This window comes from Plecotus auritus (assembly GCF_963455305.1).
Source record: "Plecotus auritus genome assembly, chromosome: 7".
Lineage (NCBI taxonomy): Eukaryota > Metazoa > Chordata > Mammalia > Chiroptera > Vespertilionidae > Plecotus > Plecotus auritus.
Window position 1 is genome coordinate 171,193,729 of NC_137774.1, and position 14,421 is coordinate 171,208,149.

Below are 14,421 nucleotides of genomic sequence, written 5' to 3' on the forward strand. Positions count from 1 at the left end.
TGGCCCCCTGTTTACAAAGTCTGAGGACCCCTGGTTTAAATATTGCAAACATGGTTACATTTAACCTGACCCTTTACGTCTATGTTGTCACACTGCCTTTTCCCTGTGGCGAAGCCTTGCTGAGGCATCCGTTGACATGTGTTTCTGTCACTTCCTCACATTTATACCGAGAAGCCTGTGCTGTCTGAGGACACATGAAAATGCTCCGCCCCGGTGGACGGCAGCCTCCAGGCCAAGCACACTGTCCACCGGGACCTGCAATTCCCCGCAGACTAGAAAGAGTGAAGGGAGGGCCGGCTCCTTCGTGCAGTCCCAGGAGGAGCTGGGGTGTTGCCATGCAGCCTTCCCCACAGCCAGGGCTCCGCTCGGCACCTCCCTGACATAGGGCCGTCCCGCCCGAGGACGCACGTGTCGCACCGGGCAGCTCCCCATCCGGGCTGGGGCAGCTCCAGGAAGCAGACTCTGTGGCCACAAATAAACAGACAAACAAAAACCTGCTCTACACTACAGGCCAACGTCTGGGCTGAACAGCAGCAGTGCTTCATCGCTTCATCACCAACCACCCTAAGGAAAGGAAGGCCCGGTGGCTGGCATGCTTTCTTCATTTGTGTTTCCACATACTGCGCTTTCGTAAAGCACGGCCTGTACTTACTGGCACTGTTTCATACACTGGGACCAAAGAAGATTAATCCAAATCAGACCCAACAATACGGCGCGGGAGCTACTAAAGGCGACATAAAATGTCCCAAGTGTTGCGTAGATCAGGCCAGATCCTGTGTGTTAGGACCTTGCATCCATGAAGAGCGCATGCCTGAAGCCCAGGCGTGGCCTCAGTGGCTATGGGTGTCAGCAGGCAGCGGGCATCAGCTCACCTGCGACAGAGAAATAGCCCCATCTAGTGGCCAGCAGGGTCCTACACCGCCTGAGCCCAAACTTCTCAGCAATGAGGGGACAGGGAGGGAGGGGGACCAGGCCCCTATGCCTTCCCCAAGCAGCCTGTGTGCTATTGGTTGGGAGAACCCCCAGGACAAAACAGCTGCATCCTATACCCGTGTCTCGAACACTCAGAGCACAACAAAGGCTCTGAGAAGTCCTGCAGGAGAGAGAGCTGTTTAACCATGTTTCCCCAAACGTCTTTGACCACAGAACGCCCCCTCCCATGTTGTGCATGGGAATGTACGTGTGTCTGTCTCTCTGTGTGAAAAACAGCCATTAATATTCCTTTTTTTTTTTTTTTGCCATTAATATTCTTTAGAACTTAAGTTCTTGCATGCACTCTGGGAAAGGCGGCTCTGACTTCTCGGTAACTTGAATGGCTCTAAGAGCGGTGAGGAGCTGGAACATCCGATGGCACATTTGGATGAGTAGAAAGAAGAAATCTCTAAGGAAGGGGAGCATTTGCTTTGGAGGAGGGAGGCCTGGCTGACACCCCTCTGGTGAGATGAGAAGCGGGCGCTCAGGATTAGGGTGCTGAGGGTTGAGGTGGAGGAAGGCACCTAAGAGGGAGAGCCCCGAGATGAAGGTGAGGCGATCACCAGAGTCAAGCCTGATGATTTTCTTAGGACCTGAAATCGTGGCTGTGAGTCCGAGAGCCGGTGGGTTCCCGAGGCTGGGAAGAGCGGCCCCAATTCGGCAGCTGCTGCCTCGGGGAGCCGGGAGTGCCCTGGGGGCCCCTGGGGCTCAGAGGACCTCCAGGCCCACCTTGCTCAGGGTCAGGCCCTCCTGCTCCTGACCCTGACCTCTCAGGGACCAACGGGGATCCCGAGACCTCCATAATGGTCAGGGGGCCTAGCGCCTCCCTAGGATTTTTCTGAGTTTTGGGTCCTAGACCCCTGTCTCCCGGCCAGGTCCCAAGTGGATTCACCTGCCTGCCCTCACACACCCTGCACTGCCTAGAGAAACCCAACTCTCGGAGGGGCCCCACACCACACTCCTGATGGAGAAGGCCCCACACCACATTCCTGATGGAGAAGGGGCCCACACCACATTCCTGATGGAGAAGGGGCCCACACCACATTCCTGATGGAGAAGGGGCCCACACCACATTCCTGATGGAGAAGGCCCCACACCACATTCCTGATGGAGAAGGCCCCACACCACATTCCTGATGGAGAAGGCCCCACACCACATTCCTGATGGAGAAGGGGCCCCACACCACATTCCTGATGGAGAAGGGGCCCCACACCACACTCCTGATGGAGAAGGGGCCCCACACCACATTCCTGATGGAGAAGGGGCCCACACACATTCCTGATGGAGAAGGGGCCCCACACCACATTCCTGATGGAGAAGGGGCCCCACACCACATTCCTGATGGAGAAGGGGCCCACACCACATTCCTGATGGAGAAGGGGCCCCACACCACACTCCTGATGGAGAGGGCCCCACACCACATTCCTGATGGAGAAGGGGCCCCACACCATATTTCTGATGGAGAAGGGGCCCCTGGGTGTGGACTGAACAGGCCTGGTGCTGGAGACTCACCCCACGCTGCTCAGTGTACAAGGACGGGCTAACCCCGCGGGGAACACCAGGGCCTTGCTTTTGAAGCATGACCTGGTCCTCAGCTGGGGAAAACCCGAATCTTTACATCAATGAGGCTATGAACCACCTTGCTGGATTAGGCAGGGTTTTCTCTGCCCATCAAGACGGCTTCCAACTATTCCTGTCTTTCAAGCTAAGAATGCACCCAAACTTTTAGAATGTTCTTTTGCATCTCTGCAGAACAGTTAGAGTGGCCCACTTCCCAGTGTTGGCATCCTGACCTGGGACTAGACCAGCCTTGGGCAAACTACGGCCCGCGGGCCGGATCCGGCTGTTCTATCCGGTTTTCTTGCTCTCCCCTCCGCTCTTTTACTTTGAATTTATATTAGTTCACACAAACACTCCATCCATGCTTTTGTTCCGGCCCTCCGGTCCAGTTTAAGAACCCATTGTGGCCCTGGAGTCAAAAAGTTTGCCCACCCCTGGACTAGATGCTTTCCCCAGGATGACAGCCATCTGTGCGCCGCTGTGTGCCCGCGGGGGCCTGGGAGACGTGTTCTGAGCGGCACTAGGCTGCACCCAGAGCCCCATTAATCCTCGGAAGCCGCATGCATAACGGGGAGAGGAAGCTGTATGCAGGCCGGGCCTTCCCTATGTGAATCCCTACCCCCCCACCCCCACCCCCCAGCACTGGCAGCGGCAGCCACGGTGCCAGAGGGCCATCTTTTTCTCAAAGCACAAGGGGGTAACGATGCGACAGGGGAGCAGCTGATGGCTCCAGCCCAGTGAGCTGCAGAAAGAGGCCCAAATGCCCCCCAGGTCCCCTGCCACTGTCCCCTCCTGGGACCTTGCCAGGTAGCCCAGACCCTCCCCGGAGATCTGTCCCTTCATTCTGGTACAATGTGTTTCTCGTTGAACCTGAACCCACGGTTACAAAGCTATACACCTGAGCTTTTCATACCTTCCCGGTTGATGTTCTGTAGCAGGAAGCGAAGGTTAGCAAGCTCACACATGACCCTGTCCTTCCTCGAATTCCCGAAGCTGCTGACTGCTCACGGAAGCCTGGCCTTCGCGCACTGAGCGATAGCGTTGGTGTTTAAGGCAGGAGCGAGCTTGCCCTGCCTGTGCCTGAGCGGAGGCCCCGAGATTCACACACTGACCCGTGAAAGCCAAACGCAGTTTTCTGAGCGAACCGGCCACTCTGCAACTGCATCTCGCCAGGTACACACTGTTAGTGAAGCAGGGACTCCCTTGTTGGGATTCTCCTCAGGCTCCTTCACAAATGGGTCGAGGACCAACCATGGGCAAACTACGGCCCGCGGGCCGGATCCGGCTGTTCTATCCGGTTCTCTTGCTCTCCCCTCCGCTCCTTTACTTTGAATTTATATTAGTTCACACAAACACTCCATCCATGCTTTTGTTCCGGCCCTCCGGTCCAGTTTAAGAACCCATTGTGGCCCTCGAGTCAAAAAGTTTGCCCACCCCTGGCTAGGACTCTTCCGTGGGGGTGATTCTAGGGTGCGCTATGTTAATGCACCCATTTCACACGATTTGCCGTGCAGGTTTCAACACTCATTTAAGTGTAACACTACCGAATCTTCCATCCGGCCACTTGGCATCTTTCCTACTTTCCAAGACTCCTGCAAACAACTCCCATCCTCCCGTACCCCGAAATATCTGCCCCCATTTCCCGTTTCCCTCTAGGCCCTATATCCGATGGAAATGAGGAACCTGGAAACACACAAGGAAGACAGCACACGCCTGCACTTGGGCTGGTGCCCGATGTCCTCCGGGCCTGTCCACCTTTTGAAAAACTAGTTCCTAAACAGGTGAGGCCATCCTGACCCCTGATGAAGAAGCTCTCCATGGCCCCAGGTGATGCCCGTATGAGGGCAGGCCACCTCTGACGCCAGGCCCCGGTACCGCGCCCTGCTCCAGCTCTGGGACAGGGCAGGCTCGAAGCCGAGCACTCATAAATAAAAATTTTATTTTCCTCACTGATAGCAATAATGGCTGGGGCTGGTTGAGTACCCACCCGGCATTCTTCCAAGGAACATGCATCGTTTCATTGATCCCGCACACACTCTGCATTAAGTACTATTGCTATTTTTATTCTCACTTCACCACGAGGAAACTGAGGCACAGGGGAAACGTAGGTGGCAGGGAACACAGCACTCTACAGAAGGTTATTGATACTTTCCAAGTTCAATTTGTACTTTTCTGTATTTGGTAAGATTCTTCATAACATTCACAGGTGGGGTCAAAATATTGAGGCAAAACATTTACCAGCCTATCAGGATGGGCTCTGGGGTTGCCTCAGATGAGGGGTTCCTGGAAGCCCCCCTATATTATGGGCTAACCTTTTGGATGCTGGGCCGTGAGGGGATTTTCAGGGAAGGGGCCAGGGCAGTTGGGTGGGGAAGCTGTTTACCTCCTGTTACAGGAGGATCTCAGCATTTGAATCGTTAAATAAGTATAGCAGTTTATATGGGATTAGCCACCTACTATGTCACTGAAATCGCTGATGAAAATAACCGGGGTGGCAGGCCTGGTGTCACCAGCAGTCCCCTCCCAGCCCCAGCCTGGCCCCATCCCTGCCCCAGCCCGGCCCCATCCCAGCCCCATCCCCGCCCCAGCCCGGCCCCATCCCCGCCCCAGCCCGGCCCCAGCCCAGCCCCATCCCCACCCCAGCCCGGCCCCAGCCTGGCCCCATCCCCGCCCCAGCCCCGGTACCTTGCTGGCAGTGCAGGCCCTCGAAGCCCAGGGGGCAGTCACACTCGTAGCCCTCCTCCCGGGGCCGGCAGCTGCCGCCGTGGGCACAGGGGCCCGCCACGCACGGGTGGGCTGCGTTGTCCACGTTCACGCCGCGGGTGAAGTCGTGCCTCACATGGATGGCGCGGTCGTTCAGGGTGATCTGGGAGAGAAAGCGTAGACAGTCAGGGGCTTGGGAAACGTCTCGGCGGTGTGTAAAGTGTCCCTCGGCCACCGACCCAGACCACGCGCAGGGAGAGCTCCGGGAAGAGGAGACAAGGGCGGGTAGCTGCCTTCGTAGTCCTAAGTGACACGACGCAGGAACCGACATGATGGCCGGGGCGCGTGGGGGCTGTGCCTGTGGTCTGGAAGGCCTGGTGGCTCAGAGCTCAAAGAGAAGACCCAGTCCCTATGAAGGGGGCGGGCGGGGGGTTGTCCCCACCCGGCTGCCTCTCAGAATCTAGGGGGACTTAGGAAATAATTAACACCCAGGTCCACCCAGATATCTGAGTGAGAATCTCTGAGGCTGCGATCAGTCATCAGTATCCTTTCAAGGCTTCCCAGGTGGTCCTGAGATGCAGCTGAGGCTGAGATAGGGAAGAATCCAGAACAAAGAACCCACACGGAGTGAAGGCTCAGGTGAGGGTGGAGGAGTGGCTTCTTGCTGGACTGCTCTGTTGCCTGACTAATGTCCTGGTGTACTGCCTCAGGCTCCATCAATGGGGCTCCACCCGCTCTTTTTTATAATTTTTTTTAATCCTTACCCAAGGAGATGTGTTATTGATTTTTAGAAAGAGACGAAGGGAGAGAAAGAGAAAAGAACATCGATATGAGGATGTGAGAGGGAAACATCAATTGGTTGCCTCCTGCATGCACCTGACCAGGGATCAAAACCATAATCTAGGTATGCACTCTGATCAGGAATCGAACCTGCAACCTTTGGGTGTACAGGACGATGCTCCAACCAACTGAACCAACCAGCCAGGGTCCCCCAGCTCTTGCTGTCCTTTTTCCCTGACACTCTTGAATTCCCTTCCCCTCTACAGCCCCTTCCTCATCATTAAAGAAATAAAAGAGAAACTCAGCTCATATTCTCACCACTGCTGGGCATGCTCACTGGGGCCAGAGCGCTCCAGGCCCCACCCCCTTTTCCCTGCAGGGGGCTCTGGAGAAAGAGGAATTCTAGGAATAGCTTACTGGGCTCCCACCTCAAATACATACACCCATTGTTTCCAGCCCTTGACTCAGACTGTGTATCTACCCAAGCTGTTGGTGTTCCATGTGGGGAAGGCTTTGCAGAACTCAGGGAGAGAAAGTACCCCAGGAGACCCCGCCCTGCAGGGGGTCCTAAGCAGTTAGCAATGGCACTTCCTGCCCCTAATCCCTGTTTCCACAGGCTGGCCTGGTCCTTGGACAGTGTCAGGGGAGGTGGGAACAAACTTTTCCTCGGTCCTGAATCTCAGAAGCTGCTGGAGAGCAGCCAGAATCTCTCCATAACCGTCCATGTCCCTTTTCATGCTGAGTGAAGGGCTGTGAAACTCACCGTAGCTGAGACAAGCCATTCACCGCACCATTCACCGCACAAGTCACAGCAGGATACGGCACAGCCAAGGCTTTGGCCAGGACCTGGGAGGGGAGGGTGGCCTTTCCCAGAGTGGACAGGAAAGGGCTGTGTGTGCTGTGCCAGGGAGGGGGCCTGAGAGGGTGGGGAGGGGGTGAACCCTCTTAGCGCCTCAGCTTGCTTCCCAAGTGAGAATTTCAAACACAACATTAAACAAGGCCAAACCCACTTATGGGGGTAAGAGGGGGAACAATGGTCTGAATTGAGGTGTCATTGTCACCACCATTTGCAACAAAGGGTAACACATAGGAGTCAGCAAATAGTGCCTGGACCCCACACTGGGACACCCAGAAAGACTGAGCCCAGGGGCCCTTCCCAGCTCCCAGGAGCAAATCCTGGTAGCACCTTCCTTCCCTGGGCTCCCCCACCTCAGGTTTGAAAGGGTCAATGGCCCACCTTCCACCCCTGGTGGCCGAAGGAAAACTGGATGTCGCTAACATCCAGGAACCCAACTTGCTTCTCTTCAAGTCCCTTTCCCCCAGGGTTTGGGGGCCTGGAGACCTGGCTGGTGAGTCGCCCTGCATGTCTGCTGCAGACAGAACGCCCTCTTCTCCTACCTGAGAGTCATGGCAGGGCAGCCCCGGGGAAGGAGGAAGAGATGAATACGAGTGGGGTCCGTGTCCCGTGTCTGTCGCTAGCTGAGCGGTTTCCTCCTGCACCTTCTGTGGAAGGACTCTAATCTATGCTCTGGAGAACTGGGCTACATGATTAAAGAACTGGGCTACGTGACTGATGAACCATTGCTAAAGTGGGGGGCGGGGAGAGGCAACAAGAGTTGGTTCTTGCCTTCAGCAAACTGCCAAGTGAGCTACAGAGAAGCGTAGAGCCAAGAGTTGCTACTAGATCAGGGGTGGGCAAACTTTTTGACTCAAGGGCCACAATGGGTTCTTAAACTGGATCGGAGGGCCGGAACAAAAGCATGGATAGAGTGTTTGTGTGAACTAATATAAATTCAAAGTAAAGGAGCGGAGGGGAGAGCAAGAGAACCAGATAAAACAGCCGGATCCGGCCCGCAGGCCGTAGTTTGCCCACGGCTGTACTAGATCCATTCACCTCCTTCCCTTTCGTGGAAGTTTTGGAAGCAACCTGATGCCAGTCCCAGGATATGTTTGTGGATTGGCTGTAAAAATGCATCTTCGTCAAGTTGTGCTCATGCTATGTCTGCTGGGCATAGACCCAGGAGCGGACTGAGACTATGTAAGACATGGGGTTGGAAAGCTTGCTGTGAACATTCACAAATGAAATCTTAAACATGTCAAAACTCTCTCCAAATGTCTTCGGATACAGCGGGTTGTGCATTGGTCACAATTCTCAATCCCACGCCTGGAGTCAAGGTCACACAACAACAGAGCAAGCGAGCCGTACCTTCTGGATGCTTCCGCTGAATGGCCTGAGGGTGCCCGACTTGTTCTTCACCTCGTCGTAACTGGGGACTCCGCCAATAAAAATGTCCGTGTTGCAATTGATCTGCGTGAAGCCGCCCTGCCAACAGGTAAAACACAAAACACGGCGTAACGTCGAGAAAAGATGGTCAAGACGAGCACATGCGCCCTCGGGTCCCCGAAGACCCATCAGGACAATCTGTCTTCATGTTGGCCGGACGCTCACATTGCTTTACGTTGCTCCTCACCACCTCTTTGAATGTTTGTAGATTTCATAGCCTCTCTGGGACTCAGGTTCACCATCTACCAAAGGGGAACCGCAGTATCTACCTCGCAGATGTGTCACAGCAAAGGGGTAGATGCTCAGCCAGCAGGACCCCACCCCGGCAGGGAGCCGGCCTCCAACCTGTCCATCTCATGTGGGGCACGTAGCCTGCGGTCGTCAGTGAAACGGAAGCAAAAGAGACAGGGACCACTTCTGGGCAGGAGCTTTCGGAGCCTGGGAGTGGCTCGCCCGGCCTCGTCCCAACCCCCGGGGCCTCCAGTCTGGGTCTCAGCGGAAGCTGCCGCTGGCCATGCACGGACATGAGCGTGAGTGGGAAGTGGGCCCTGTGATGAGCTGCTGGTACCCGGGGCTGCGTGTGACGGACTGGGCACAGTCTCGCCCCTCCAGGCACTGAGAGGGATGCACACTCCTCACTCGGCATGCCGGCTATTGGTATATTCAGGCGCCACAGCTATGCCTTCATCAGATTTGAATTGTCTCTGTCTATAATCTTCAGGCAGTGTAGGATTCTTCTAATTCCCAAGGAGGTTCGGGACACCCCCCTTCCTCTGCTGTCCCCGAGGTGGTTCCCAGACACGTGTGTCTTTTCTCCTCTCTTCCTCCACCAAACACCTCTGCCCCCACCCAGAGTCTCTTTCCCTTCCTTTTCTTTTTTCTACTGACCCAGTTTCTCACCAGAACACCCACATTCACCATTGCCCTCTTTAAATCTTGCCATGCACAAAATAAAGTCTTGGTATTTAGAATACTTGCAAACATTGTTTTAGGCACCTGTCCATTTTTGGGATGGGCAGAATCCTAGTAGGTTATAGCTTAAAGCAACTCTCTCCTATCTCTTCTTTAAAAGTGTCGTTTTCCTTCGGACATATCCTTGGAAATGAGATCAAGTTGTAAACTTGAGTAGAAATTCTGCGCCCTTGAGGCCATGAAAGTACAATATAAATACTACTGATAAGCTAAACGGTGCTGACCCTATGCCAGGGACTGCTGTGTGTGACATATACCATTATTCTAATTCGCACAGCTCCATGAGGTAGGCACTATTCTTACCCCCATTACAGAGATGAGAAAACACACACTCAGAGGCTGAGTTCACATTATTGGTAAGTAACGGGAGCCAGATTTTGAGCCCCGCAGTCTGGTTTCAGAGCCTACTGTATTACACGCCCACAGGAACAAAGCGGGCGGCGGGCAATGTGTTAGGTGCTGCCCTTGTATTAGCTCACTGAGTCCGTGCAGCTGCCCTGGGAGGCGTCTACTGCGATGGTCCGCACTCACAGCTGAAGAAGGGAACAGTTAAGTAACTTGCCAGGTGGGGGGCTCGGGTTTAGCCCAGGCAGCCTGGCCCTGGCGTCCATGCAAAAGCCCCCACACACCATCGGGTGCACAGGTGAGTCCTTACCTCCGCCATGCCCTCCACCACCTTCTGCTTATCCACCTGTAAGATGCCGTTCTTCGCTGTGCGAGATACACGCAGCTCGTGCCAGCGGCCGAGGGCGAGGGGGTCTTCACTCCTGCGGAAGGAGGGAGACTGAGCGTGGGTTAGCATCCCCGTGTTACGAATGCTGCCCATCGATCCGGCTCCGATGACACGGATGCCAACCTCAGCACCTCACTCTGCTCAGCAAAAAGAAAACCATCTTTCCCACTTAGTGGACACAGCAGTGTTTGCCCCGTTTATCAAACGGCTGCACGGTGGGAACATTGCATTCATTCTCTTATTTATTCCTTACGCAGGCCTGAAACGGGGGTGGGATGAGGCTTGTTTTCTAGATGAGGGGTGGCAGGAGGGTAAAAGGTGACCATTGTTGCACACAAGCTTTGAAGAAGAAGAGTTATACGGGCTGTGGAGTAAAACAGATTCCTTGGTGTACTGATGTCTCGCAGTATCCACTGAAATACATAGAAAATAAAATGGATGGATGGATGAATGGATGAATGGAAAAAAGGAAAGAAAGGAGAGAGGGAGGGAGGGAGGAAGGGGGGGAGGGAGGGAGGGAGAGAAGGAGGGAGGGAGGGAGGGAGGGAGGGAGGGAAGGAGGAAGGAGGAAGGGAGAGAAGGAGGGAGGGAGGAAGGGGGGAGGGAGGGAGGGAGGAAGGGGGGAGGGAGGGAGGGAGGAAGGCTAGATGTGGGATAAAAGCCAATATAACAAAGCACTAACTGTGGATGAATGGAGGTGGGTATGATGTTCACTGTACTCTCCTATCAACTTCTATGTTAGAAAGTTTTCATAATAAATCGCTGGGGCAAGGACAGGTTGCGTGTTCTCTGAGACTGTGAAAAGGATTAAAAGTAGTTTAAAAATTCAGTTTTAAATTCAAGGTGGAAGCACTTGAAGTTTAAATGATGCTGGCCTGAGTCTGGCACATCACCTTTTGCAGTGAGGTGTACAAGGAATGCATCCATTGCGTCTGTATGTCTAGCGCCGCGGCTCCTGGCCTCCGCTGCAGCTCGTTACTCGGGGGTCCCGGGTGATCGCTGGGAAACCATCAGGAATACCAATGCGCCCCGTTACGGGAAGGTCGTCACCCCTTACTTGATCTTTTTGCTCTGGCAAATGCTTTTGTGATTTGTCCTTTGCAATTAGGATTTAATCACCTTGGCTGAATCAATAGGCAATGAGAACCCAGCGGCACTTCCAACTGGCCCGTGTCCACACTGGGGAACGGCGCCTCGGTCCTGCTCTACCCCTCAGAGGCCGTTGCCTGCGGATACACCGCTCGCTCAGCCCGGCTGTATCGATCACGGCCGTCGCCGGCTCCTTACAACTGCCACCATTTTTGAATCTAGCTCATAATGAATTGGATCACCCCACCCTTTTCCTCAAGTTAAAACGCGGAGGCCCATTCAGAGCAGGAAGTCTTTGGAATGGGTTGTAACATAAATATCTCCCAAAGGGGTGTCCGAAACCCCATCTGTGACCACAGTGGTCCGTTTGCCTGGGAGCCCCTGCTTCATCACCACAGATCCTCAAGGATTCTGTTTCTAGGCACCTTTCCTGACAGGCAGGAAAATAATAACTTATTATTATTATTATTATTATTATTTGAACATATTTTTATTGATTTCAGAGAGGAAGGGGGAGGGAGAGAGAGAGAAACATTAATGATGAGTGAGTATCATTGACCAGCTGCCTCCTGCATGCCCCCTCCTGGGGTTAGAGCCTGCAACCTGAGCATGTGCTCTGACCAGGAATGGAACTGTGACCTCCTGGTTCATAGGTCAACGCACAATCACTGAGCCATGCCGGTCAGGCAAAATTATTATTTTTTAATTTAAGAACTACTCTTGTCAAAAGTAGGCACAGAATTAGGAAGAGAAAAGCTGGCCTCCTGAAGTCCCATGAATCTGTGACCCGCCCCCACAGCTTAGCTGAGGTGCAGGGAGCAGCCTGTCCAGGGGGGGGCGCTGATGAGCCACAACCCTCCCTGGCTCCTGCCAGTCATTCCTTATCCAGGACGAAGCCACTTGATAGCACAAGGTGATGATGCGCAAGGAATCTTCCTTTCTCAACTTGACAAATAGTTCTTAGCGAACACTGAGACTGGTTGCATAATCACGTGTAAACGGAATCAATTAAATACCCCCCAAAGTTATCTTGAGACACCAGGTGTGTTTGCGGAACCAGGGGTACAAGCATGTCTGTCCGTCCCCCCCCGGTGGGAGGTGTCACTGATGGGCAGGGGTTCAGCCATAAGGGCAGAAACAAACTGGCCTTTGGAAGAATTATGGAAATCCAATGCAGTGATTTCCCATCAGCCGTGAAATATGACCGGCAATTCGGGGCCTCGCATGGCTGTAACATCTCACCCACATGCTCTCTCTGTAAAAATGACAGCCCAGCAAGACGAGTGGATCGACCATGACCTGCAATCACCTTCAGAACAACAGCAAGCTCACTGATTTCCTGCTGCGGGGCCGCCGGAGGCAGGGCGTCCCCGTGAGCCGCAGCAGAGAACAGGTGAACACACATGGGAATGAGAAGCATGCCTCCCTCCGGCTTGGAGGTGAAACTACCAGGGGAGGAACACAGTTAAGAAGAGCGAAACGCAAACAAGAAAACCGTCTGCCCCTCCCGGGACTCACAGAGATACGGACGCTGCACTGAGCCATCGATCTGAGTGAATTCACACCACAAACCAGGTAGCTGAGGGAAAGTTCTGACAACTCAGAACCAATCCCACAGACACCAGCCAGCCCTCGAGGCATCGATTTGCCGCCGGGCGTGCTATTGGGCCTCCTCGAGCACACTGGTCAGAGGGGGGCTTTGCACCTGCTAGGGACTCTGTCAGAGCACGGGGAGCGGTGAAAGACTCACTCAAGCGTACGTCACCACTGGAGAAACGGCGAAGAGGACGGTTAAAATGCAAAGTGAGGTCACCAAGGACATTACTGGTCATTCAATGTATGTTAATAGTTTTAACAAATATCTTGTCATTGATTTTTAGGGAGAGAGGAAGTGGGGGGGGGGGAGAGGGAGGGAGAGAGAGAAACATCAATGTGAGAGCACATCATCAATTGGATGCTTCCTGCACGCCCCCTACCAGGGAATTGAGCCCGCAACCTGGATATGTGTCCTGACTGGGAATCGAACTGGCAGCCTTTTGGTACATGGGATGATGCTCAACCAACTGAACCACACCGGCCGGGGCTCTGTCAGTACTATTTTACTGGTCATCATTTATTTGCTAAGCACCCACCAAGTGACGCTCGAGGCAAGGTGCTGGTTCATTACAACTCATCCCATCTCTGCTGAGAGCACAGTGTGACCCCGCGTGGAGGGGAAGGCGGTCACCCCCACCTGAAGCAAGCCCGTGTTCCTTAGCTTCAAGCAGAGACTCGGCACCTATTGGGCAGTCATTGAAGGAAAGGGAGCCTTGCAGCAGGCCAGCACGAGCGACAGGAAGCCTGTGCTCTGCATTAGTCAGGAAAGGTTTCGGGAAGGATAACTGCAGGGAAGACCGGGAGGTCACACGCCATTGAATGACATTCACCTTTTCCCAACGGGGCTGCAGCCTGGCTTTTCGGGGGACGGGGAGCCCCTAAAGCTCTCAGCCCTCACCTGAGCACAGCAGTCCCGGAGCCACAGTCAAAGCGGAACTCCACGTGGCCCCCCGCCAGGTTGATGGACAGGAAGTCTCTGCTGCCCGTGTCGTGGCTGTACAGAAGGACGCCGTCGCCCGAGTCCGGCCGGAAGGTGATCTCAAACTCCATGAAGGACAGGTACCGCCGGGGCTCCAGGGGCCAGGGCATGGCAGCGTAGGACCTCAGGGACTCTCTGAACTGAGGAACGGTCAGGGTGAAAGCTGAAGAGGTAAGCATGTGGTTAGAAACCCCTCCGTGGCAGAACTAGCCATGTTCTTTTCCCCTGGGCCAGCCGTGGGCAAACTACGGTCCACGGGCCAGATCCGGCTGTTCTATCCGGTTCTCTTGCTCTCCCCTCCGCTCCTTTACTTTGAATTTATAGTAGTTCACACAAACACTCCATCCATGCTTTTGTTCCGGCACTCCGGTCCAGTTTAAGAACCCATTGTGGCCCTCGAGTCAAAAAGTCTGCCCACCCCTGCGGCCTGGGCACTGCCCTGCGGTGAGGTGGGTGGGCTCCCTGAACTCTGGCCAGTGGCATGAGGCTGGGAGCACTACACCTATGCAGGTGGGGCCCCTAGAACTTGACTCCATCCTCCCTGTGTTCCCTCTGCCCTGCCCCCGCTGGCTGGACGCAGGAATCAGAGGACTGTGTCCCTGAATGACTGCGTGGAGCAGAGGCCAGCCCACCACCGCCAGCACCTCCATGCTCTGCAGTCATGTGAACTGTGAGCAGGGATCGGCCTGTATTACGTTAGGCTACGGAGATACGAGACGGCATGGAACAGCCTCGCTTACCCCAACTCCTATG

General features: G+C 54.5%; 1 protein-coding gene across 1 annotated transcript in view; it reads right to left on the bottom strand.

Annotated features, from left to right (window-relative positions):
- EGFLAM (EGF like, fibronectin type III and laminin G domains) overlaps positions 1-14,421 on the bottom strand; it is a 135,747-nt gene that overhangs the window by 19,863 nt on the left and 101,463 nt on the right. Inside the window, exons 15-18 of the mRNA XM_080677919.1 lie at positions 13,588-13,831; positions 9,927-10,038; positions 8,222-8,338; positions 5,218-5,398 (exon numbers count right to left, since the gene is read on the bottom strand). Coding sequence (XP_080534045.1) covers positions 5,218-5,398; positions 8,222-8,338; positions 9,927-10,038; positions 13,588-13,831 — 654 coding nt within the window. The remainder of the gene's footprint in view (positions 1-5,217; positions 5,399-8,221; positions 8,339-9,926; positions 10,039-13,587; positions 13,832-14,421) is intronic.